Source organism: Pelobates fuscus, chromosome 5 (assembly GCF_036172605.1).
Source record: "Pelobates fuscus isolate aPelFus1 chromosome 5, aPelFus1.pri, whole genome shotgun sequence".
Classification (NCBI taxonomy): Eukaryota; Metazoa; Chordata; class Amphibia; order Anura; family Pelobatidae; genus Pelobates; species Pelobates fuscus.
The window spans coordinates 228581715-228608871 of NC_086321.1; the positions used below are offsets into that span (position 1 = coordinate 228581715).

A 27157-nucleotide genomic window follows, 5' to 3' on the forward strand; every position below is an offset into this window, starting at 1 on the left:
CTCTGGCATTTGGTTGATGGTACAGCGTCTGGATCCAGGTCATCATTCCCTCCCCAACACCGACCCTCCTCAGCGTCTCCATCATGAAGTGCCAGTCCACCCTGTCGAATGCTTTTTCCGCATCCGTGGATAGTAACAGTAGCTTTTTCTTCTGGTGTTTCGCCAGGTGTTGTAGCATGAAGAGCCGGAGCGTACTATCTCTGGCTTCCCTGCCCGGGATGAAGCCTGTCTGATCAGGGTGGACCAGTCTAGGCATGAAGGCCTGCAGACGGAGGGAGAGGATCTTCGAGAAGAGTTTTATGTCGGTGTTGATGAGGGAGATTGGGCGGTAGTTACCCACCTGTTCCGTGTTCTTCCCCGGTTTAGGTATCACTGTGATCGTCGCTGCCAGGGACTCCTTGTGAAAGGGAGCTCCATCGCGTAGGTTGTTAAGGGCCTTCACCAATCTTGGAAGTAGGTCGTCGCTAAACTTTCTGTAGTATTCCACCGGGAACCCGTCCGGGCCCGGCGTCTTACCGTTTTTGGCCGATTTTAGGGCCAGCTTAAGTTCACCTTCAGTGATAGGTGCTTCAAGTCCATCCGCTTCTTCCGGGGTGAGGGCGTCCGGATTGAACCCTTGTAGGTATCTCGTGGTTTCGATTCTCTTCTGTGCGGTGTTGGTGTCACCATCTGTGTCAGGGATGTTGTATAGTTGTGAGTAGTACATCCGGAATTCGTTTGCAATGTCATCTGGGAATTGTGTAAGCTTACCCTGTCTAGTGCGCAGGGTGTGAACTTGCGCCTGTTTCTGCGGGCCCCTGAGCATCTGAGCGAGAAGTTTGCCCCCCTTGTTAGCGTGCGTGTAAAAGAATGCTTTTGAGCGTTGCACCTGTCTCATGTGGTTGCGTTCCAGGGTGTCTGTGAGTTGTTTTCTTTTCAGGGTCAGCTCACGGTAAGTTGGGTCGTGTTGGGTTCTTTTATGTATCTGTTCCAGGTCCGCTATCTGCTTGGTGAGGTCTTTAATCTGTGCGCCTGCCTCCTTCTTTTTTTGTGTGGCCAATCTGATGAGGTGGCCCCTCAGAACACTTTTGTGCGCCTCCCAAATGGTCATGTCTGAAACGTCTTCTGTGGAGTTCTCTTCGAAGTATCGACGAATGTGGTCGGCTATCAATGTTCTCGACGGTATATCTTGGAGTAAGGTGTCGTTGAGTCTCCAAGTCATCCTAGCCGGGCGATATAGAGGTGACTCTAGTTCCACCCTCACTTCACTGTGGTCCGACCAGGGAGTCGATTGGATGCTTGCCTTTCGGAGGAATGTGAGTCCTTCCTGCTGTATGCATATGTAGTCGATCCGGGAATATCTATGGTGTAGCGTGGAGTAATAGGTGTAGTCCCGGTCCGCAGGATGGAGTGCCCTCCATGCGTCTGTCAGGCGAAGTGTTCTGAGGGATCTTCGAATAGTTTGCAGGGCCGAGTCGGGGACACAACTCCGTCCCATGGATGTATCGACCAGAGGGTCTAGTGGGACATTTAGGTCGCCTCCCATTATCAGTACTCCCTCTGTGAAATTGGCTAACTTTCTCAATGTCCTACGGAGGAAGCTGGCTTGTCCTGAGTTCGGGGTGTAGATGTTTGCTATTGTATACGTCCTTCCCGCTAGGATTCCTTTGACGAAGACGTATCTGCCGTTACCGTCCGACTGATGGTCCGTGGGCACGAACTGGAGGTTAGCTGCGATCAGGATAGCTGTCCCTGTTTTTCGCATTGTGGGGTGATTGCTATAGTAATTTAGTGGGTAATGTCGGTTTTTGAGTAGCGAGTTTGCCTCCTCTCTCAGGTGCGTCTCCTGCAGGAGAGCGAACGAAACGTGGTGTCTCTTGAGGGTTCTTAAGAGGTGCGATCTCTTTTCAGGGGTGTTAAGGCCCCTGCAGTTCTGAGTCGTAATGATCAGGGGTGCCGGGGAGTAGGCCATTGCCGTGTCTCACTCGTCGGTCAGCTGCGTGCGGTCTAATCCCTACCTCCAGCCAGGGGTCTTCACCTCTTGTGTGCGGGAACGGGGCCGGGGCCTGCCGGATCAACTGCCGTAGGGCGGCGGGGTGAGAGAGCTGGAGCAAAGGAAAGGAGGGAGGGCACAAAGAGGAGAGAGAGAGGCAGGAAAAAAAAGAAAAAAAAAGGGGGGGGGGGGCGGGGGGCCAGGTGAGCACCCCCCGGGGCGTCCAGCGATGAGTTAGAGCGCTGTGGGTATGAAGTCCCTCGTGACACCGCGTCATAGACGTAAGCCGTTTGTGGGGTGTGTCTCCGTAGGTGCTTGTGTGCCTACTTGTGTTGGTTGTCCCCTGAAGTGTGTGTGGGTGATTAGTGTGGTGGTGAGAGTGTGTGCGCGGCTGTTATGTGGGGTGTGTCCGTGTGTGTGTATACCAACTTATGTGGTGGGTGTTGGTGTACCCTCCTGTATATAATGAGGTCCCGTGTAACTGGGTGGGTGTCCAGAGCCGTACCACTACACGGTATATACCGGAGTAGCCGCGGCTGTGGCCCCCTCAGTGGTTCTGGTTTACACGGGCTTAGTTCGGGTCGTGGCCTATGCCAGGTCGAATTGGTGCAAGGGTGTGTCTGGAAGTCTCAGGTGGATGACCTGTCCCGCTGAAAGCATAGCGTCTTGTGTGCACTTTGTTGCTGTTGTTACTGGCGGTTATGTACTCTCCCTCCGGGTCTATATCAGCACTATCTAAAATTGCGTCTGTAGAGTCCCCCCCGTCTGGTGGTCCGGGTTCCGCTGGGGCTCATAACCAGTCGGCTCTCGAGTGGCATCGGGTGAGTCAGAGTCAGTCAAGTTAAGTGAGGCTAAGCACAGGTCGTTATAGTTCGTCGCCGTCTTGGTGGTGGGGACGTGCCGACCAGGCGTCGGTCGGTGATAGTGGGCGTGATTCTTGGGTGCCTGTCTCTGCAGTGCGAGTGCGGTCTAGAGTGTGGGATAATCTGCGTTAAGAGTGGGGTTGGCTGAGGCGTCTAGGCTAGGTCCAGGGTGTGTGTCCGGGGCGTCACTGGGTATGGTCACTCCATCTATGGTACCTGTCCTATCCGGTGACCTCGTGACCTTCCTGTGTTGAGTACAGTGCTCGGTGGGCCCTATATCGTACATCTACCTGTCTCATCAATATGCATTTTCATCCTCTCCCACCCTCGCCCACCCGCCACAAGCATTTTCCCCCCTCCAACATTCAACATTACCCTGATCCCCCTCCCCCACATTCCCAGTCCTCTAGTAGAGCCTGGAGTAGCATCAGGCTGTGTCCTTGGGTTAGCGGTGGTTCGGGTGTAGCGGCACTACAGTATAAAGCGGCAAGGTCCCATTTCCCAACTCTCTCCCCCCCTCCCAAGGAGCGTCTAGGATCCCTCCCTCTCTAAACAATAGAGCCAAGTTGTCAATGTCCCAGTGGTGCGTAGGCACTCCTGACCTCGTCAGGTAGGGGAGATGGCGTCGGGTGGGTGGCGTCAGTCCTCATGGATTCAGTCTATGCCATCATCACTAGTGTGTGGTTTAGGCGATTAAAGTCATTAGTCCCGGGTCAAAGTCAATACGTGTCAGAGCAATAATATAAATGTACTTAGCTGTTACGATCTCAGTCACAGGGATGCCTCGGTCCTACCAGCCGGGGGAGATGTCAAAACGTCCGCCTTAGTGCCAAACCGTTAGTCAGCCTGCTGGGCCGGGTTGCGTGGCCGGTGCGCCGGCGGTCTGTGCGGCGAGTCTTCTCTGCGGCGTCGTGCAAGTCTTTGTGCCATCGGGCCAGGGCGTGGTTCTGTCGGACGCAGGATCCAGTCTTCAACCTCCGTGGGCGGCAGGCCTAGTCGCCTCAGGAATATCGGCACTTCTTCAGGCCACCGGACCGGGATCCATTCGTTATCTTGGCGGGCCAGTAAGCTAAAGGGGAAGCCCCACTTATAGGGGATGTTGCGGCTCCTCAGAAGTTGGGTTACCGGCCGGAGTGCCTTGCGGGCCTCAAGAGTGAGGGGTGACAGGTCCTGGTAGAGGGCCACTTCCGAGCCTTGAAACGGCCAGGACTGTTTGGAGCGGGCCTTGGACATTATTAGTTCTTTTAGTTTAAATTCACGCAGGCAGCAAATAATGTCTCTTGGGGAATTGTCGACGTTTCTCGGTCTTGTGGCCCTGTGAGCTCTGTCGAAGTGGATGTGTTGTGGTGCATCTGGGCCTAATATACCTTTGAAGAGAGCGGTAAGTACAGCCTCTACGTCTTCTTCTCCGTTGGATTCAGGGAGGTTGCGCACTCGTATATTAGATCTGCGCCCTCTGTTATCCAGGTCCTCGGCTTGTCTTCTAAGGTGCAGCAGGATAGTCCCCTGTCGGGTAATTGCTAGGTTGTTAGCCTCTATGCGGCTAGACATTGCCTGTTCTGAGGCCTCCAGGGTCTGAATGCGGCTGCCATGTGCTGCCAGTTCGCTTCCCAAAATGGCGACCTCCGCTCTAATTGCTTCATGGAGCGTGTCTGAGGTGCTTTTGAGGTCGTCCTTCATGGTTGCAGTAAGGGCCCTGATATCTGCTCTTATGTCCGCTAGGGATAGGGCATGGGGTTCCGTCTCCGGCGGTGAGTGCTGGCTGTCGGCCATCTTGGGGCCTTGTGCTCCGCGTGGCTGGCTGCTCGGTGTTTGTAAGTAGCCGTCCAGGGAACCGGTGTGCGGGCTGTTCAGCGGTCTCCTAGGGGTCTGGTGGGTGTCTGCCCGTTTGGTGCGCCCCATCGGGAGAGTATTGCTGCGTTTAGTGCTGCTTATAATGCTGCGCGGGTCGGAGCTCCGAAGTTAAGCGTCCATCTCCGACGGCTTCCAAGCCACCGCTCATTTCATTTAAAAATTGACTCAGCCTACGTTACAGGCCTCATTTCTTTGTTGTTATCTATGACACATAAGGCTATAATTCCTTTTCATGCATACTCGGGTTGAATCACACGTACTGATACAACCAATCATATGTCTTTTCTGCACAGTAATATACATATATATATATATATATATATATATAAAACTTACATTTTATGTTTCCCTTACACACTATTATTATATAACACATATGTTGTTTACACATAGGCCACGGCCTCCCTCAGATGTCTTATTAAAGCCATGACATCATTTTTCTGAGTAACACATTTCTATTCCCATGGTATCAACACAACCCCACAGCGGTTGACACCCTCATAGCCCAAGAAGTGGTTGAGGGCTTCGTATTAGGGCCTTTCAAAACTCCTCCATTCATAGAACGGCGCACTAACCCCATTGGTATTGTCACAGGGAAATCTTCCTTAAAACAGAGACTCATCATTGATCTATCGGCACCCCGCTCATCGGCCAACCCCAGTCTTAACTCCCTCATACACTCTGAGGAATTCTCCCTGCAATACACCACCATAGATCACGCCATTACCGCTATCATACAAGCAGGGGTTGGAGCTTGGCTTAGTAAGACCGACATTACTAACGCCTTTAAGTTACTACCAATCCACCCCACACTGTGGCACCTGCATGGCATCAAATGGTCCGGGAACTATTTTTTCTCCTGTTTAACTTTTGGGTCCAAAAGTAGCCCAGCTATTTTCAACACATTTGCCGAAGCATTCTACTGGTTACTATTGAACATAGCCAGATGCCCTACGGTATTACATTACCTGGACAATTTCCTACTGGTCGAGGAGAATACTTCCCCTCCTACTAGTCTCAAAGCTACCACTAAGCTATTTGAGCAACTAGGTGTACCTATCTCCCCTAAGAAAACAGAGGGGCCAGACACGGTTACCACTTTTCTGGGTATCCAATTAGACTCAGCAACAATGCAAGCGAGCCTACCACACGACAAGATAGAGCATATTTTCACTTACATAAACAGCTACCTTCAGCTCGGTACTTGCAACCGCAAAGAGCTACAGTCCCTGCTGGGATCACTAAATTTTGCTATGCGCATCATACCTCAAGGCCACTCCTTTATATCACGACTATTGCATCTTTTCCCACTTTTCCTACATGACACACACAGGTTGTCCTTAGATACCCAAGCTACAGCAGATCTAAACATGTGGAAGAGATTTTTAACCACTTGGAATGGTAAAAGTATGTTCCTCCCTCAATTGACTGACTCATCTCCTACCATTTGGTCAGATGCGGCATCTACCAAAGGTTTTGCAGCAATTTTTGGGAACGAATGGCTTTGGGGCAGCTGGCCTTCAGAAGTTCAGGATTTGGAAGGTTTTTCCACTACCTCAGCCTTTTTGAGATCTATCCCATCGTGGCGGCTGCCGTAGCATGGGGTCATTTATGGGCTAATATGCCAGTGCGTTGTTACTCAGACAACCAGGCAACCTGTCACATCATCAAAAAAGGTTGTTCCAAATCCCTTACGATCATGAGATTTCTGAGGATACTCACTTGGTTGGCAGCTTGTCATAATTTTTTCCTATGTTGTTTCCATGTTCCAGGTGTATGTAACACAGCTGCTGACAATTTGTCTCGCTTTAAATTTCAGGCATTTCATCAAGCACTCCCGTCAGCTGCGCCCACAGCCACCATCACTCCAACATTTCAACAACTCATACTGGACTAGAAACCATCATGCAGCATAGCAGGACATTATCCCAATTGGCACTATAAAACAATACACACAAAACATACAACAGGGCTTTCACACTATTCAAAAGATTCCTTCTGGAACATAACATCGTGCAACCATTTGTTATGACATCTTTTTTGGGATTTGCTTCTTTTTGCCACCTTAAACTTAAAATGTCATATAACACCATCAAACTCTATCTCACTGGCATTCAACACCATATGCTAATCTTACACCCAAATAACAACAGTTTCATGGCCTCTCACCAGATTAAGACCATACTCAGAGGTATTCAGAAATCAGAACCCACACATACAGCCCAGAGGCTACCCATAGATAACCATATCTTCAAAGCATTGTCTAACCTGCTTGACGTAAAACCGTTTGACACCAATACAGATTCTATCATCAAAACAGCAATATACATAGCTTTCTATGGATTTCTAAGACCTAGAGAGTTTACTACAACCACCACGACCCAAACTACTCCTTTCCTCCTCTATTCCCACTTGACAAAACATATGGATCATTACATCCTGACTTTACCTCACTCCAAAACCAGTCAGCACATACCCGTAAACATTCCGTACTATCCCACGCACAACAGATGGTGTCCCGTCAGGGTTCTTGATGCATACATACAGCATCATAACTTACTGCCCTTACAACTATTACTACAGCTACAAGGTTCAGTACTCACCACTACAACCTTCATGACCTACGTCAGGTCCTTGCTCACACAACTGGGCCTCAATGCAGCCAACTACTCAGGGCACTCCTTTCGTATAGGAGCACAGTCCACAGCCTCCAGTGTCAACATCCTAACTCATGTTATAAAAACACTGGGGCGCTGGAAGTCATCGCTTACTCACAGTACATACCGAACCCAGTACAAGAATTAAGGGATGCTTTCAAAAACATGTCTGGTTGATAAATGTATCTGTATTGGTTATCTGTAATAAACTTGATTACTTAATTTTGCCCTCTTCTTTCTCAGGCCTACCTCATCGTCGGTTCCGGCACACCACAAACGACTTGCTCTTTTATTATCCTACATTTATTTATAGTATTTCACACTGTACTATCATAAGCACTTAACACAAGTTTTAAGGCAATTTTGCCTGGATTTGTGGGATGTGCTGGTTTGCTACTCCTAGCCTACTTAAGGCACTCCCCTTACCTTGCTCCTTACCGTTCGAGGTCAGCATTGAATGACCCTCCCACCACACCACATTTTAACATTTATTTATTTCTATCTTTCTTTTCCTGGGTAGGCCCTCTTCTTTCTCAGGCCTACCTCATTGTCGGTTCCGGCACACCACAACCGACTAGCTCTTTTATTATCCTACATTTATTTATGGTATTTCACACTGTACTATCATAACCACCTAACACAAATATATTTATATATATATATATATATATATATATATATATTATTTTTATTTTTATTTTTTTTTACCTCTAATTAGATATATTAGACAGTGCCCTGAGCGTTGGGTGGCATTAGAATGCTGTCAGTGACAGATGCCTGATGAATATCTTTCATTTTAGGCAGAGTTTAACTACAAATACCATTGTGGCAACATGACAGATTTTGTGTCCTCAAAATGCATCTTAATTTCACATAGTTTTTACCATATTAAATGCCATGTATGTCAGTGAGGCAAGAAATTCACTGATGATCTTTCCCTAACTGTGCCGAGATATTATTAAAGAGTAATTTATTTCTGGATACTTGCTTTGTTGCAAAGATTTAATTTTAGCCTCCTCACTCACATCAAAATAAAAAAACAGAGACTATGCCAAAAAAGTATCTGTTAGCGCTCTCTTGTTATAGACAAAAAGTCAAAGAAAACCATCTGAGAGAAAGAACATAATGCTTTGCTTTTGCAAAGTTACAAGTGGCATAGACTGGGCACAGGGCATGCCTGGCACATGCTTGGTGGTCCATTGGCTAAAACATAGATGTATTACAAAATGCATGTCATGTGCAGCTGGGACACATGCGTGTAATATAATTTACATCACAATCAAGCATTATGACATATATTAAATAATGTTAGAACTACAGTTAAACCACCTTTAAGTGACACTATTCACAAAAAACAGCATAGAATACCAGTTAATACACAATGTAACTTCTACAACACTCCCCATTTTGAATAAAGTGTTTGTGTTTTATGTTGTTAAGTGATAAAGGCAACAGAGGTTTTCAAAAGGCTGAAGGTATTTTAAAATGCAAAACAGCTCTCTTTATTTAACTAAAGGGTCACTCTAAGCACCATAACCATTTCATCTGAAGTAGTCCCTACAGCCGTTCTTTGTAAAATTGTTTATTAAAACCTTTTTTTCCTTTGTGTTGGACCACCTCTGTGTCTAATGAGGAGACTAAGGTCAGATACGGGCAGGGCCGGATTAAGAGCACGGTGGGCCTGGTGCTGACAATTATGATGGACCTAATTACGGAATCTTATCGACCAAAACACTAAAACAGTCATACCTCCCAAGCGTCATGTATCTGATGGAGATGGTGCTGGAGGGAAACTCATAGAATGCAGCTATAAGAAAACACATACTCTATGCTAATCTCTCTCTGATTTATGCGTTCATCTTTCAAGTAAATCCATAACCCCCAACAGCAGTGTCCAGTGAAGCAGGAAGTCAATTGGCAGGGTAAAAGGTTGTGCCACTGGTGCGAATCACGTGACCAGACCTGCCAAAAGGGGGTGAACATGCCCAAAAAGGGGGCATGTTTGTCCAAAGAATTTGAAGGTCAGCCTGGCATGAATGCATGTCAGGCTGCCTGCCAATCATACAGGCTGTCCAACTAAGGGCATACTATGCAGGCAGCACCCTGAGCTTGACATAAATGCGTCTAATGATGCACTCACTCCATGCTTTCCAAGGACTTTACCCTAGCACTCGCTGGTCCACTTGTCTCCTTACCTTCTTACTAGCAGGCAGAAGTTCCTGGTATATAGTCTGAGACAGAGAAAATGTGTATGTAGTGAGTATAGAAGAAAGGGGACATGCCACAGTGTTAGAGAGACCAAAGTCTGCATTACCTAAACTAATTTTATTGTCAGCCAGTCCACACAAGTTTGTTCCCATACATCCCTCTTAAGCTTCCAAACTTAAAGGGACACTATAGTCACCAGAACAACTACAGCTTATTGTATTTGTTCTGGTAAGTAGAATCATTCCTTTCAGGCTTTTTGCAGTAAACACTGTCTTTTCAGAGAAAATAACTCCTTTGGCCGCTCCTTAGATGGCTGCTAGAGGTTCTTCCTGGAGCAGTACTGCCTAGTGTGCAGCACTGCCATTCAGTGTCTCCACCCTCTGCATGCAGACACTGAACTTTCCTCATAGAGATGCATTGATTCAATGTATCTTTATGGGGAGATGCTGATTGGCCAGGGCTATGTTGGACTTGTGCTGGCTCTGCCCTAGTTGACAGTCTCAGCCAATCCTATGGGGAAGTATTGTAATTTGCTCAGACCACCACTTCTGATGATGTCAGCAGACAGTCAGTTCAGAGGCAGAGCCAGCAGCTGCAGACTTGAATACAAGTAAGATTTTACTATATTTAGGGAGGCAAGGAGGGGCCAGGGTGGTGGTTTTAACATAATAGGGTCAGAAATACATGATTGTGTCCCTGACCCTATAGTGCTCCTTTAAGCAAGAGTATGTGCAGAGTAGTTAAGGTTGCCACCTTTCTTGGAAAAAAAAATACCAGCCTTAGTCATTGGTATAATTAGTTATGTGTGACATCACATGATGTAAATCACAAGGAGTGACATCAGAGACAATTCTGTAAAATCAACAACAAACTACTCACAGTTTGATTCTGTGGTATAGATGGATTGCTCCCAGTGTCTCCCTGTCTCCCAGTGTCTCAGTCTCGCAAGTCACCCAGTGTCTCAGTGTCCCTATGTATCACAGTGTCCCCATGTCGCCCAGTCCCCTAGTCTCCCAGTGTCTCAGTTTCCCCATTTCTCCCAGTGTCCCAATGTCTCAGTGTGTCCTCATGTCACTAGGATACTGGGGACACAGTGAGACATGGGGACACTGAGAGACATGGGGAAACTGAAACATTTAGGGAAACTGGGAGAAATGGGGATACTGAGACACTAGGGACACAGACACTGGGAGACATGGGGACACTGAAACATTTGAGGACACTAAGACACTAGGGACACAGAGATATGGGAACACAGAGACACTGGGAGACTAGGGGGCACTGGCTGGGAGACCAACACTTGAGGACACTGGGAGACATGGGGAAAGTTGTGGACATAGACATGGGGACACTGGGACATATAGGGACACTGGGAGACATGGGGACACTAGGCACACTGAGACACTAGGAACACAGACACTGGGAGGCATGGGGACACTGAAACATTTGGGGACACTAAGACACTAGGGACACAGAGATATGGGAACACAGAGACACTGGGAGACTAGGGGCACTAGATGGGAGACCAACACTTGAGGACACTGGGAGACATGGGGACAGTTGTGGACATAGACATAGGGACACTGGGACATATAGGGACACTGGGACACATGGGGGCACTAGGCACAATGAGAGACATGGGACACAGACACTGGAAGACTTGGGCACACTAGGGACACTGGCTAGGGGACATGGGGACACTGGGAGACATGGGGACTAGTGTCTCCGTGTCCCAATGTTTCAGTGTCTCCCAATGTCCCTATGTCTCACAGCTTCCCCATGTGTCTCAGCATCCCCATGTGTCCCAGTGTCTCAGTGTCCCCATGTTTTCCAGTGTCCCCAAGTGTCTCAGTGTCCCCAGGTCTCCCAGTGTCTGTGTCCCCAGGTCTCCCAGTGTCTGTGTCCCCAGGTCTCCCAGTGTCTGTGTCCCCATGTGTCCTAGTGTCTCAGTGTCCCCTAGTGTCAGTGTCCCCTAGTGTCTCCATATGTCCCCTAGTGTCTCAGTGTCCCCTAGTGTCTCAGTGTCCCCTAGTGTCTCAGTGTCCCCATGTGTCCCCTTGTGTCTCAGCATCCCCATGTGTCCCAGTGTCTCAGTGTCCCCATGTTTTCCAATGTCCCCAAGTGCCTCAGTGTCCCCAGGTCTCCCAGTGTCTGTGTCCCCATGTGTCCTAGTGTCTCAGTGTCCCCTAGTGTATCAGTGTCCCCTAGTGTCTCCATATGTCCCCTAGTGTCTCAGTGTCCCCTAGTGTCTCAGTGTCCCCTAGTGTCCCCTTGTGTCTCAGTGTCCCCTTGTGTCCCCTTGTGTCTCAGTGTCCCTATGTGTACCTGCTGCCTTTCCCCCATCCCTCACTTACCTGAGCTGTAGAGCTGCTGTCTGGACTCTGTGCTGTGTAGCTGCTCCCCCACGGATCAGTGAGTAGTAGAGAGAGGCAGTGATATGCTGTAACTTCCTATCCCTGCCTCTCTCCACACACAGTGACCCCTACTGGCTGGTGCTGGTATTGCAGAGTAATCTCCATTTATTCTGAGAAAAATACCTGCATTTGTATTGCCGGTATTACTGCAATACCAGCATGGCTAGGCAGCCTCAAATACTGGCTGTGCCAATAAAATACCAGTCAGGTGGCAAACCTAAGAGTAGTGTTTAAAAAATTTTTTTTTTTTTTTTTTTTTTTTATAATGGGCCTATTCCATGGGCCTGGGCCTGGAGCTGCAGCTCCATCAGCCCCTATGTTAATCCGGCCCTGGATACGGGCATGTAAAAAACTAACCAGAAAAGGTTTCAGCGTTCCACAGTCGAACGCACGCAGTGATCAGGTGGATTTAATCTTTTCATTATTAGTGTTTCATGATTGTTTTTACCTTTTTAGAATTGGTTTTAAATGTATTAGATTTATTGTGATATCTACATTAGTGCTGACATTATTTTATAGAATTTTATATAGATCAAGGTCCTTAAGGATTGAAGATATATCTCAGTTGATACACCCCAGTGGGGGAGACAAGCTCGGAATCATTATCATTTTGTGAGCGCTTTCCCACCCCCTCCCCTTCTTTCTTTATTAGCTTTACCTCTTTTATAGCATATGTAGTTTGTGTGTATCTCCTTGCTATTCATATCTGGTTTAAGCCATTCCAGTTTGAATACTATTCATCCTGTTACTAGATTATATATTTACTTTATTTTTATTGACACTATTTTTACCCTGGGTCTTTTATATAAATGATATTGGATTCCTCCACTTTTTCGGATTTGTTCAATCCTGTACCTGTATACACTGTTCATGCCTGGAGCAGGTGAACACATTGCTAGGAATACATCTTCATATTTCTAACAGTGTTCTTCCAAAAGTTTCCCTTAAACATCATACAAATGAAGTCAAGCAGTATCTGGATGGTGCTTTTTTGCTGTGTTTCTGTGGGAATTCACTTTTTTCTCATGTCTTAAGGATAATTTCAAGGCATAAGTGAGCTATTCCACATAAAACACCATCTATAATACCACCATTTAACTGTTTTAGAAATTAACAATATTTGGTATATATCAATGTTTAAATATTTAATTTGCAGTAAATACCCTTACAAAAATGATTGCAATGCAGATCTTGAAATGATTATTTAGCCATGCTTTTCTATCGTATTTGTCATAACAATCTAATCAGTCAAACAAGACAACAAATTGGACAATAAACTAGTTATAATTGATTTGATGTGTTGTTGGTCAAGCATTAGTGTTTAAAGGGACACCATCAGCGCAACGTCACAGGAGTAGTAGACTGAGCCAGCACTGGGGTACCACTGGAAACACATACGTGAAAAAAGTTTTTTTTATTAATCCTTTAATCACCGGGTGGGGTGCCACAGAGGCAGATAGACACTATGGTGTTAGGAATACAGTTTTGTATTCCTAAAAGTATAGTGTTCCATTAACCTAAGGGCCTTTCTCTGTCGTACCAATAATGATTAAAATAATCTTTTTAATTGAATTTAATGAATTCTGATTGCATTGACATCATTAGTGGCTCATCGGCAATGTTAACATATGATATCATATAGTCTCATCAGAAATAGAATTTTTACTATAATTGGAGTTTTCACAAGTGTGTTGGGGGAGGTTTTAAGTGTGTGTGTGTGTGTGTCTGTGTGTGTGTGTCCGCTGTATTTTAATTCAAAAATATTTTACCTTCTTGAGTGCAGAAATAAGTTATAACATAATTCAAAACAAGAAATAAAATAATGAAGACCTGGTATCGGATGGAGGTATAGCTAAGTGTTGCAGATTCAGAGTCCTCTGTAAACTGGGGCAGATCTGGTTGCATGCTGTTGCCGCCTGGCTAGCTGGAGGTGAAATTGGTCCCAATCGCTGAACCATCATGGGGCTGCTGGTGACCATGAGATTGTTGCAGCTACTTTTTCCTGCAGTTTTGGCTTGTAACCCACAGCCAAGAGTCCCTGAAAGTAAACAGTAAAGTACATTATACTTTATTTATAAAGTGCTCACATATTTTGGCAGCATTGTGCATGGGTACAATTGGTAAAAGGGCAAAGATACAAATCCATCTGAGAAAAACAAAAATCGACAAACAAATACAGGAGGAGCTGAGTCCCTATTCTCATGGAAACTTATAATCTAGATGGATAGTAGAAGTGAGAAACAAAAATAAAATTAATTTACATGCTCACCCATACCTGATACATCATTAAAAAATTTATTAATACACAGGCACACCTTCTCAGCATACTGCAGGACACATACTTTATGTGCCCACACCACTCCATTACTAAACTCATGCATGATAGTATACTACATATGATAAATACCTGCCTATGCCAAAGGATAGTCAAACATGTTACTCAATCTCATCTTGTACCTAGCTTGAACTACACTACATAAACGTCATGCTTTAACCTATGTCACTCTGCCTATCATATAAAATTGTGCATGTGTAATCAAATACCCCAAATGTAACACATGATAATATTCCTGAGGAATGCCGTTGGAGCAGGGCCGGATTAACATAGGGGCTGATGGAGCTCCAGGCCCAGGCCCATGGAATAGGCCCATTTAAAAAAAAAAAATATATATATATATATACACACACATATTTATTTATTTTTTCACACACTACTCTTAGGTTTGCCACCTGACTGGTATTTTACAGGCACAGCCAATATTTGAGGCTGCCTGGCCGTGCCGGTATTGCAGTAATACCAGCAATACGAATGCAGATATTTTTCTCAGTATAAACCGAGATCACTCTGCAATACCAGCACCAGCCAGTAGGGCTGTGTGTGGAGAGAAGCAGGGATAGGAAGTTACAGCATATCCCTCCCTGCCTCTCTCTACTCACTAATCCACGGGGGAGCAGCTTCACAGCACAGAGAGTTCAGACAGCAGCTCCCAGCCTGCAGAAACAGACTACAGCTCAGGGAAGTGATGGATGAAGGGAAAGGCAGCAGGGAGACATGGGAACACAGACACTAAGGGACACATGGGGACAGTGAGACACTGGGAGACATGGGGATGCTGAGACACATGGGGATGCTGTGAGACATAGAGACATTGGGATACACATTGGGACACGGAGACACTAGGGACACAGTGTCCCCATGTCTCCCAGCTAGTGTCTCTGTGTCCCCATGGCTCCCAGTGTGACCTAGTGTCTCTGTGTCCTAGTGTCTCAGTGTCCCCATGTCTTCCAGTGTCCCCCTATGTCTGTGTCCCCATATGTCTGTGTCCCCATATGTCTCCCAGTGTCCACAAGACCCCCAGCCAGTGTCCCTATGTCTCACAGCCAGTGTCCCTAGTGTCTGTGTGCCCATGTCTGCCAGTCTCTGTGTCCCCAAATGTCTGTGTCCCCATGCCTACCAGCCAGTGCCCTTGGTGTCTCAGTATCCCCATGTCTCCCAGTGTTCCCTAGTCTCCCAGTGTCTGTGTTCCCATGTCTCTCAGTGTCCCTAGTGTCTTAGTGTCCCCATGTCTCCCAGTGTCCTCATGTCTCTGTGTGTCCCCAAGTGTCTCTCAGTGTCCCCAAGTGTCTCTCAGTTCCCCCAAGTGTCTCTCTGTGCCCCCAAGTCTCTCTGTGTCCCCATGTCTCTCTGTGTCCCCATGTCTCTCTGTCCCCATGTCTGTGTCCCCTGGTATCCTAGTGACACGGGACACACAGAGACATGGGGACACACAGAGACATGGGGACACTGAGACACTGAGAGACTAGGGGACTGGGCGACATGGGGACACTGACCCTGTGATACATAGGGACACTGATGTCAGGCTGGCCTTCCAGTTCTTTGGGCAGACATGCCCCGTTTTTGGGCATGTTCACCCCTTTTGGCAGTTCTGGTCACGTGATTTGCATCAGTGGCCCACCCTATTACCCCGCCCATTGACTTCCTGCTTCACTGGACACTGCTTTTAGGGGGTATGGATTCACTTGAAAGCATAAATTAGAGAGAGATTAGCATAGAGTATGTGTTTTCTTATAGCTGCATCCTTTGAGTTTCCCACCAATACCATCTCCATCAGATACATGACGCTTGAGAGGTATGACTGTTTTAATGTTTTTGGTCGGTAAGATTCTGTAATTAGGCCCCATCATAATTGTCAGCACCAGGCCCACTGGACTTTTAATCTGGCCCTGCGTTGGAGTACCTCATACCTGTTTGTAACACTCCTATGAACTGCAAAAATACAAAATAAAAATAAAGATTCAAAAACATGCTAAACCAGCGTATAAAGAATTATAAATTGGTGAACTTTTGTCAGTTTAGGGGCTAGCAAGAGAAACCCTATGTGAAATAGATTATACGCTTCTATGTCCAAAATATCTAAGGTGGGGAGTTTAATTAGTCAGAGTCTTTAATACTAGAAATCCCATGTTTAAGGGCTGTTGGAAAACATACTGTCTGCATTTAGGCAGCATTTCTAACCTGACAGGGTTTGTAATATGTGTACTTTATCAAATTTCTTGCCGGTGTGCCCAGTGAGTGTTAATGTATGTTAGACAGGATAGACCATTGTATTCCAAATATGTATTTTTCACATGGGTTGTCTTGTTACTGGGCAAATTGGCAGGGATTTACCTGGATCAGCATAGCCTTGGGATTTTATACAGAAATTCACAATGTTTCTAAACAGCAGCAGTCAGCCGGTATCACTCTAAAATAATTTTTGTAGAAGAAGGCGATAGATACAGAACTCTTTACAAAAGATACACAAAGTCACCAATAACACTCTAGTCACTAACTAGAAAAGTTGCTAAACAAAGTGATCTGTACTTGATCAAACTATAGCAAACAGCAAACAAAATAGCAATTATAACAATTTAAATAATGTATAGAACTCTTCAATTGGGAAACCTACACGACAGGATTAAACATAATTTTTACCTTCATAAAAAGTTGTGCAATATGAAAAATGTTATCATACGGATGCATAATGCTTTCTCAGTTTGGCCTAAAAATCCATATGAACTCTTATTATTTGGCAGACAGGCGGACTGAAAAATGCTTCACAATAGCGCATTCTCAATTGTGGGATATCTAGATCTGTAAGATTTTCAAACAAAGGAAATGTCCTACAAATACATTATCCAATCTTGGTGTGATACTATGCCAAACCGTGGTTAGTCAACCACATTGAAATTAGATTTAAATGCTGCCAGAACATTTGCTATGGATAACACAGAGCAGTAGTGATTCAATGATTGGAAAGGCACTAAAAAAAATGTAAATAAAATGTGTGTTTACCATTTCCAGAAAGAACACTAATATGTGATGGGAATGGGATCTAATCACCCCCATACTGTGCTGAAGAGAATACAGGCTAAGACAATGTTTCAAGTTTCTTATTTTATTTAATTTAAAACCTAATGGTTTTTGGTGGGCTGAGGTTGGACACCCTTCTATAAAAACCATATAACTTGTGGTCAATAAGGCTGCTATTATTGAAACTAGAAATGGAAATTGGAATCAAAATTGGACAATGCTAGCTTATCCAATAAACAAACCGTGACAGATATAAATTATGCATTTTACAATTGTTTTGGTCGGTGTGTTTATTCAAGATATGGCAGATATTATTAATAGCCAGATCCAGGTTTTGTTTGTGTATCTATACCGTTAAAGTAGAATATGAGTAATTGATGGTCCATGTGGGAAAATGCTGTGAAAAAGCAATACGGACTTTAACCATGTTCCAACCTGAGTGAATGCTTGCTCTACTTACTGACTTTTTGTTTGGTACTATGTTATAACATATATATATATATTATTGTAAAGTGCTGTGGAATAAGCTGGCGCTATATAAATACCAATAATAATAATAATATATTTTCACTTCCGTACATACATTATTTATCTTATTTATATAGAAAACTATAATTTTTATGTGTATTTCACTTATTTATCCGTTTTATTTGACATCAGTTCATACATTATTGTATTTAGGTCAATATTATCTGCTATACCACTTTTTTTTTAAATTAATACATATATTAGACGAGAATATGAGTAAATGCCGTAGGGCTTCCAAGAAGCTGGTATTAACAAGAGTGGCAAATAATGATCGAAGGTGTGGAATTAATGTTGGATGGTGTGGCAAATAATTGAATTTTCAAACCTTAAAAATATTGTAAAATTAATAAGTGTAAGAAATATGAAAGAAAATGGAGTTATTTAAATAAAGAATCCTAATTACATTGAGAATTGCATGAATGTAAAAATTCCTTATTACCGTATCAGAATATGACTAAATTAGTTTTCTCATGCCTTGAGTAATATTGACATTGGAATTGTGGTCAATTAACCAGTGCTAGTCATCACTCTTTAAGAATTCTATACTTTTGATTAAAATGTTTAATAATCTGTTATTTAATACAGAATTACAGTAAGTTTTTGTTCAATGAAAGATTAGTGGATCATCGGAGCTTGCCAGTGACCATCTGCTGACCGTTTATGAAGGTTACATTTGTGAGTATGATGTCTAGTTGGCAGTAGGTCAGATGTCATCTTGAATAAAATATTAAGACCCACATATTGGGTAAATCCATCAAACACGTTATACAGTTTGATGCAGCGCATTCAAATAATGTATGTGAAAGACTCTGATTTGTATTTTTGCTACCACAAGAAGATCTAGCACAATGAATTTCAGATTATGGGGTGGATTATCAATAAGTAAACAAGAAAAATATATGTAATATTGGTCTTTCCATCAATGAATTTAGAGAGAAACATTAATTCAGAGCACAATCACAAAATCAAAAAGTCATAAAGTATTCAATCATCAGAAACCTCAAAAATATATATATGACTAAGTTACACAGAATGGGTAAATGCATCACTGACCTGTGTTGGCGACTATGTGGGGCAAAAGGCACCTATTCCCACATGTTGTGGGACTGCTCAAAACTGAAGCCATTTTCGCAGGGCATACGAGATTGGCCATGGTAATCAGTAGACTATTTGACATGAGCATTTCTACTAGATAGGCATGTAGAGGGTCTATCGGCCAGATCCCAGAAATTGATAAACAAAATAACACTGGCTAACGGAAGGCCTTTAGTGGCAAAGTGGTTGAATGTCACGACTCCCAGCACAGCGAAGGTAGCACCTAGGATCAAGGAGAATTACCTCATGACAAGCTCACGACCATACTGTATAACTTCGCTAGCAATCCTTCACTAGCGTCTACGCTCCCTAGGCGGAACTGGTGGGCTAGAGGGCACAGCTTTTAGGTGGTGGGTCCCACTGTGGGTCAATCATATGTTCTGGGTCTAATTTTGTATTTTTCTGGTTTCCATTAATATAGCAAAAAAGGATAAAACTGGGACAGTTTTGCTATGTGTTATCACATTAGCAGCAATCATCTTTCACCAGATATGCTTGGTCAGATAGAAAATGAGGCATGTTACAAGGGTTCAGAGCCTCACATAGATAAACTGACTGGAAGACCACTTAGGTTTCACAATTTTAACACTGCTATTGTATAGGGAAAGTGGGTTATTGTCTAGGCTTTTCACCAAGCTAAAACATTTCAATAAATAATATATATATATATATATATATATATATATATTATTTTTATTTATTATTTTATTTTATTTATGGTCTTTCTTTTTTTTTTTTTTACTTTTACTATAAATAAACAATACACTATATATGAGTGACAAACATACTTGATTTACTAAGGCCCATAGCTGTACTAATTGGCATTGCAGAAAAGTTACAATAATAATGCAATTTACAAACTGACATATGTTTGCTGCAATGCCAATTAGTTAAAGGTTCTGACCAGAGCAGTGGCAATCCATAAATACTGAGATGCAATTTTCCATTTGCTAAATGGAGTTACAGTTTCACAGGTTAAAAAAAGCCTTTTCCATGGTAGAATTGCTATGCCTAGTGAGACCAGACAGCAAGACCACTCCAATTAACTCTAAAGCGCTAAACTCCCCTGTGGCCTTGAAAGAAAAAGTAAAAATAATAAACTGATATAGGCTGGTGTGTCTGAAATCCTAGCATGTAATTAGAGAGTTGAATGTCTCTCTATATTAAAATGTAAAAAAAAAAAACATGGAGTAAATGGAACCCCACTAAAACTATGAGATGATCAATCTCCTGGCCCATTAACTTGCCCATATAAGGGTAACCCCTTATTAGTTCCTAATAGATTTCATTGATAATATATGCATAAAGTTGCTAGGAATCCCAAAGTCCCTAGCCACCGTCCCCCAATAAATAGCACTGCAAATTCAGAGCCCGATTCAGGTTGCCAAAGGCCCTAGGCAGAGTGCCAGATTGGGCCCCTCTCGAAGAGCCCTGGGCTCTGTTTCTCTGAGTGGTGTGTGTGTTGACTGAGTGTTGCGTGGGTAGTGTCGGAGGGTTGTGTGTGTGGAGGACGCTGAGAGCTGTGTGTGTAAGTGAGTCTGAGTGTTGCTTTGTATGTGTATGTTCCGTCATCCCCCTTGTTTACCTTCCCTTGTGGTCCAGTGGAGGGTGACAGGAATCACTGGTAGTTCAATGGAGGGTGACCTAGATCCTTTATGGTCCAGAGGGGGGAGCTCCATCATCTGCATCAATATAAGGTACAGGCCAATTTTAGAGTGCCTTTGCAGTACAGGTGCTCAGTCAATGACTCGGGTTTTGGTGCTCTTAGACACTGAAGACTGCTGGGAGGACTGCGGAGGGTGCTCTTAAAGTGGTCTGTACATGATATTGGTAAAGATCACAATGCTCCCTCAACAATCTGTTGAACTCTTGATTTACTGACTTCAATTTTTCTCTTTCGACAATCAAAATGTCCAAAATTTTCATGCTAGCATGTTTCAGGAGGGCATACATAATCTATAGTAATCCATTTTCATCAGATATGTGCATTTTAACATAAAATCCTGATTCTGTAGAATCCTAATTAGATTTAAAGGAGTACTATAGTGTTTGGAATAAAAACCTGTATTCCTAGCACCTTAGTGTCCCTGCTGCTAGTTATATAGACCCCCTTATTTTGTTCCTTAAAAAAAAATAAGAAGATAAAGGTTTTCCCTTGTGTTTTTTCAGTGTCCTCAGTGGTGCTTACGTCTCCTCCTACCGCAACTTCATACAAGAGTCATGGCCTCATCCGAAGTGGTCATTTCAATGCACTTCATAAAGGAATCAAGGCTTTTCTACTAAGGTTTCTGCAACACATGGCCGAGTTTTAAGCAGTACCACTGCACCCAAGCCATTTAATTGAGATGAACTAGCCTGTGTGATTTTAGTTGTCCTTTTTTCAACATATAGCATAATTGTTTATTTTTAAGCCAGTCATTCTCACCTTGTGAAGAGTATAGAACTGGCCAACAATACAAACACTCTTTGTAATATATTACAAATTACTTAGAATTTGTTGAAAATGTATTGGAACCTATACAGCTATTACTGTGAAAGCACTGGTGGAAAAATGTTCTCAGAGCAAATAATTTTCCTGTCTTTAAAATGACACTTATATTTCTATGGCAAAGACACAACAGAAATACATAGGGGATACTTAACGACTTAATGTAATGATCCAGTTCATTTTTTTATACTCCAGTCATAGTAGGCAATACTCTTTCCCTTAAATATACCACAACTGTGTTCATGTTGTTAGCTTATATAAGGTCTATTCAATGATGTACATAGAACTGATAATGGATTAACCTCTCATTGCAGACCGGTAATGTGTTACCTTCCATCGAATGCTCTATTTCCTCTGTTCATTGACTTTCATTTGTCATTCCTCCATTTGCTTGTACTATCAGTAAAATTAAAATAAAGAATATAAAAACAAAAACAAAAAAAAACACACCCTGATATTTCAGAATGTGATGTTTTGATGTTGTATAATAAGTAGAGTTTAAACTGTGAAATAGTTTATAATTACATTGTAGAAGGGCAGTTTTTGATGTGTTGGGGAAAGGAATAAATAATTATTTAGAAACGCCCAGTTTATTGGAATAACAAGCATGAGCAGAAAAAATAAAATATTGCATGGTTAAGTTATGTTACAACTATCCATTCATTTTGGATAAGTCTCTAAATCTGGATCAAATTAAATTGTATTTATTTTTTTTATAGCTGATATGAGAATATGAGCTTGGATTTGAGAACAATTGGAGTTTATGGGAAAGTGCACAAATGACTAGCATTTATATTGATCCCCTTGGGATTGTACCGGTCTGTGTCAATTAAGATGTTACAATTGTAAGTATGTGTTTAGTTTAACAGATGACTCTTCTATAACAGCAGTAAATATATTGGTATTAGCAGTGAAACAATTTTCATTTTTTCCAAGTCCCAGAGGCAGAAATCCTCAATTGTACTTATAGAGTCTCATCCAGTATTGATCGTAATCTATCAGGCGCCCTTTGTAAGAATTGCATTCAAAAGCCTCGTCCAACACACAAAAGATTTGAGTACAACTATAATACAAAACCAATGCAAGCATCTTATACAACTGTTATTTTTTTATTAGCATTGTTTATATTATTAGCGTGTGGTGTTACTAGTGTTGGCAACAGATGGTTGGTAACTTGCTCACTCAATATCTTGTAGAGTTATTGAAATAGTTGAAATGTGTATTGGAATATGTATGTACCCAGCACAGTTATTACAATAAAAAAATAAACAAACAGAAAAGTTACTCGCAAACTATCCCAAATCCCTATGCACATTTGAATAACTGGAAGATTTTTTAAAATCACTCCAGTGGCCTTTTAAGTGTAAGCTCACCCGCCACACCAAGGTAAAACCTCTCAACCAGAACTCCGACCTTCTATGTCTTAACCCCTTAACGACGAGTGACGGACGAGGTCCGTCACTCAGGGGAATGCGTTAATGACGAGTGACGGACCTCGTCCGTCACCCGTTAAAATTAACCCTAGATCGCCGCAATCGTGGCGATCGTGGGGTTAATGGTGCTCCGGTCTGCCTCTGCATTAGAGGCAGACCGGGAGCACCGGATCCGGCTGCCCCAGTACATGTGCCCGCTCTGACAGCATGTCAGAGCGGGTACATGTGCTCTGTATACTCACCTCCGCCTCCCTGCACTTCCGGGTTCAGTGTGAAGTGCAGGGAGACGGATCAGTGTTTATCCTGCCCCCTGGTGACAAAAAAATAAAGTTTATTTAAAATCCCACCCCCCTTTACGCCCCCTTTATCCATTTTAATAAAAAAGTAACCCCTTCCCTGCCAATTGATCACTGACTACAGTGATCAATTGGCAGGGATTACATTTTACTATGATCTGATTTTTTTTTTTAACCCCTGAGGGTTAATTATTTTTTTTTAACCCTCAGGGGTTAAATTTATTTTATTAATTAATTTAAATATTTTACAATTATAAATTTAGCTAGCTGGGGAGGGTGGAAGTTAGTGGGGGATTGGGGGATTTAGTATTAGGCTAACTAGGGGTTAACGTTAAAAAAAGTTTAAAAATAAGCTTTAAAAAGTTAAAAAATTAAGTTAAAAAAAGTTTTAATAACGTTTAAGTAAAAAATTAAAAAAAATAAACCCTTTACCCAGTCCAAATAAAAATTAACCCCTTCCCTGCCAGTCGATCACTGCCTACAGTGATCAAAATACAGATCACAGTATTATACTGTGATCTAATTTTTTTTTAACCCCTGACGATTAACTTTTATTTATTTTTTAACCCTCAGGGGTTAAATTTATTTAATTAACTAATTTAAATATTGTATAATTAAATATTTTGCTAGCTGGGGTGGGTGGGAGTTATGGGAAAATGGGGAATTTACTGTTAGTGCTGCTTACTGCTAGTTAGGGGTTAACGTAAAAAAAAAGCTTAGAAAAATGTTAAATCTGTAAAAAAAAGTTTTACGAAAGTTTAGGAAACTTTAAAAAAATTAATAAGCAAAACAAAAGTTTAAAAAATAGTTTTAAAAAGTAAAAAAAGTTTTTAAAAGTAAAAAAATACATTTAATAACGCTCATTACCACTACACCTGGTACAAGCTAGCGGAAAAATTATCCCACGCTAAGGTTCAAAATATGCCTTTTGAAATACCCTGGGATGTCTTCTTTAAGAAATGGTATGGCTTTATGGGGTATTTGGTTTATATAGCCTGGTAAAATACTCTAAAATGGGACATGGGCACAGCGTAAAAATTTAAAGTTTGAAAAAAAATGGAATGGCTGTGTCCCAAATGTGCCCCTCCGATGTCCACATATACCTGGCAAAGGTACATACGGGGGTATTTTTGTACTCAGCAGACATAGCTGAGCAACATATGAAGTATTATACAGTGGTAGTACACATAAGGTTTGCAAAATATACGGTGCAAACTCACTTTGTGTTTCAAAAAGGCAGAAAAAACGCTTATTACCACTACACCTGGTACAAGCTAGCGGAAAAATGATCCCACGCTAAGGTTCAAAATATGCCTTTTGAAATACCCTGGGATGTCTTCTTTAAAAAATGGTATGGCTTTATGGGGTATTTGGATTATATAGCCTGGTAAAATACTCTAAAATGGGACATGGGCACAGCGTAAAAATTTAAAGTTTGAAAAAAATGGAATGGCTGTGTCCCAAATGTGCCCCTCCGATGTCCACATATACCTGGCAAAGGTACATACAGGGGTATTTTTGTACTCAGCAGACATAGCTGAGCAACATATGAAGTATTATACAGTGGTAGTACACATATGGTTTGCAAAATATACTGTGCAAACTCACTTTGTGTGTCAAAAAGGCAGAAAAAAACGCTTATTACCACTACACCTGGTACACGCTAGCGGAAAAATGATCCCATGCTAAGGTTCAAAATATGCCTTTTGAAATACCCTGGGGTGTCTACTTTAAGAAATGGTAGGCCTTTGTGGGGTAGTTTGAATTTAAAACCTGCGAAGATGCTTGGAAATTGCACATAGGCCTGGCGTCAAAATTCAAAGTTCGGTAAAAACTGATATGGCTTGGTCTCCTATATGGCACTGTAGCTTCACAAAATAGTGCCATAGACATACAATGGGGGTGTCCTTTTACTCAGAAGACTTAGCTGAGCATAATTTGGGGGGTTTGAACTTAGTGGCACATATCAAATATACAAAATGCCCAACAAAAAGGCAATCCGTTTGTAAAAAATGCACAAAATGATTTTTTACCACATACTTTGGCATGTAATGGTAAAAAAATGGGGGCATGTTAAGGCACAATATGCACCTTATGAGATACCCTGGAGTGTCTACTTTTACAAATGGTAGGCCTTTGTGGGGTGTATTTGAACAGTCAAACTGTTATAATACCCCAAATGGAAGCATAGGCTCATTAAATCCGTCTCTCAAAATTCTACTGTGAATACTGAAAAGGACAGGTCTCCTGTATGGCACTGTAGCTTCACGAAATAGTGCCATAGACATACAATGGGGGTGTCCTTTTACTCAGAAGACTTAGCCGAGCATAATTTGGGGGGTTTGAACTTAGTGGCACATATCAAATATACAAAATGCCCAACAAAAAGGCAATCCGTTTGTAAAAAATGCACAAAATGATTTTTTACCACATACTTTGGCATGTAATGGTAAAAAAATGGGGGCATGTTAAGGCACAATATGTACCTTATGAGATACCCTGGAGTGTCTACTTTTACAAATGGTAGGCCTTTGTGGGGTTTTTTTGAACAGTCAAACTGTTATAATACCCCAAATGGAAGCATAGGCTCATTAAATCCGTCTCTCAAAATTCTACTGTGAATACTGAAAAGGACAGGTCTCCTATATGGCACTGTAGCTTCACGAAATAGTGCCATAGACATACAATGGGGGTACCGTTGTACTCAGCAGAAGTAACTGAACACATAATAAAACTTTGTACAGGAATAGCACACACCAACTTTACAAAATACACATGAGAAGTTCTTTGTTATAAGTTTGTGTGCGAAAACCCCCCAAAAACACAATTTTACTCCAATATTTAGCAGAGGTTGGCGGTAAAATGGCTACGTAGAAAGTGTCAAAACAACCTTAGGTAAATAGCCTGTGGTGTCTACTTTATATAAATATATACTTTTGTGTGTCAATTTTGTTTTCTTTTATGGCTATTAAGCTTACAAGACAAACATACCAAATTCTAAAATCGCTCCACATTAAAAGTTTATTTTACTCCTTTGCTTTGTGACCTGTAACTACCAAAAAAAACTTAAAATCCCAGACACATTATATATTCTGTAAATCAGAACAACTAAATGAATTTATTTTTAATTACTTTCCTTAACCTGCACTAATTAGGCACACATTATTATTGCAAAAACTGTAAAAAAAATCAAAATTTTTCAATTTTTTTGCATTTTTCTGTATTTTTTTATAATAAATAAGCATGTATATATATATATATATATATATATGTTACATCAAATGAAAGCCCTTTCTGTCCTTTAAAAAACGGTATACAATATGCGTCGGTGCAATAAATTAGTCAAATGCAAATTGCAGTTGAACGCAAACAGCAAAAAATGCAAAAAATGCCGTTGTCATAAAGTGAAAGACAAGCTTCCGAAGCTCTGTCCTTAAGGGGTTAAACTTACTAATATAATAGTAATAAAATCTCAGCTTGTGTACATTCTTTTTAGCTAAGCTACCAAGTATGCAGCTATTGTTTTAATTCCAGTTTTTACTCTTTGTACCTGTAAAAGATATCTGGCGTTTTGTATTGCTTACGTGACCTGAGCAAAAAAAAAAAAGGATTCATTTAATTCTCTTTGATTTTAAAAAGAGAAATTGAACAAAATATGTAAGGGCGGGTGGTCTATCAGTGGCACTTTTAGAAGTTTATTATAGTGTGTACATCAAGCATGTCAAACTCAAAGGCTAACACAGGCCAAATAAACAAGTTTTAAGTTTATGTGGGCCGCAAAAAAAACCCCAAAACTTCAGTTTTAATAGAAACGTAGGTTTATTTGGAAAAGTACAATATAAAAAAAGTTGCCTAACTGACACTGGACGTCCTCACGCTCGTAGGGCTTCAAAGTAAACAAAAGAGCGAATTTATTTTAAGGAGACGTGCATTTGCATATAACCAATGTTTCAGTCCAACTACCTTGGCATATTAAGAAAAGTTTGGTATTGGGAC

General features: G+C 42.3%; 1 protein-coding gene across 1 annotated transcript in view; it reads right to left on the bottom strand.

The window, feature by feature from the left end:
- GLIS3 (GLIS family zinc finger 3) overlaps window positions 1–27157 on the bottom strand; it is a 373789-nt gene that overhangs the window by 263800 nt on the left and 82832 nt on the right. The window contains exon 3 of the mRNA XM_063457211.1: window positions 13799–14006. Coding sequence (XP_063313281.1) covers window positions 13799–14006 — 208 coding nt within the window. The remainder of the gene's footprint in view (window positions 1–13798; window positions 14007–27157) is intronic.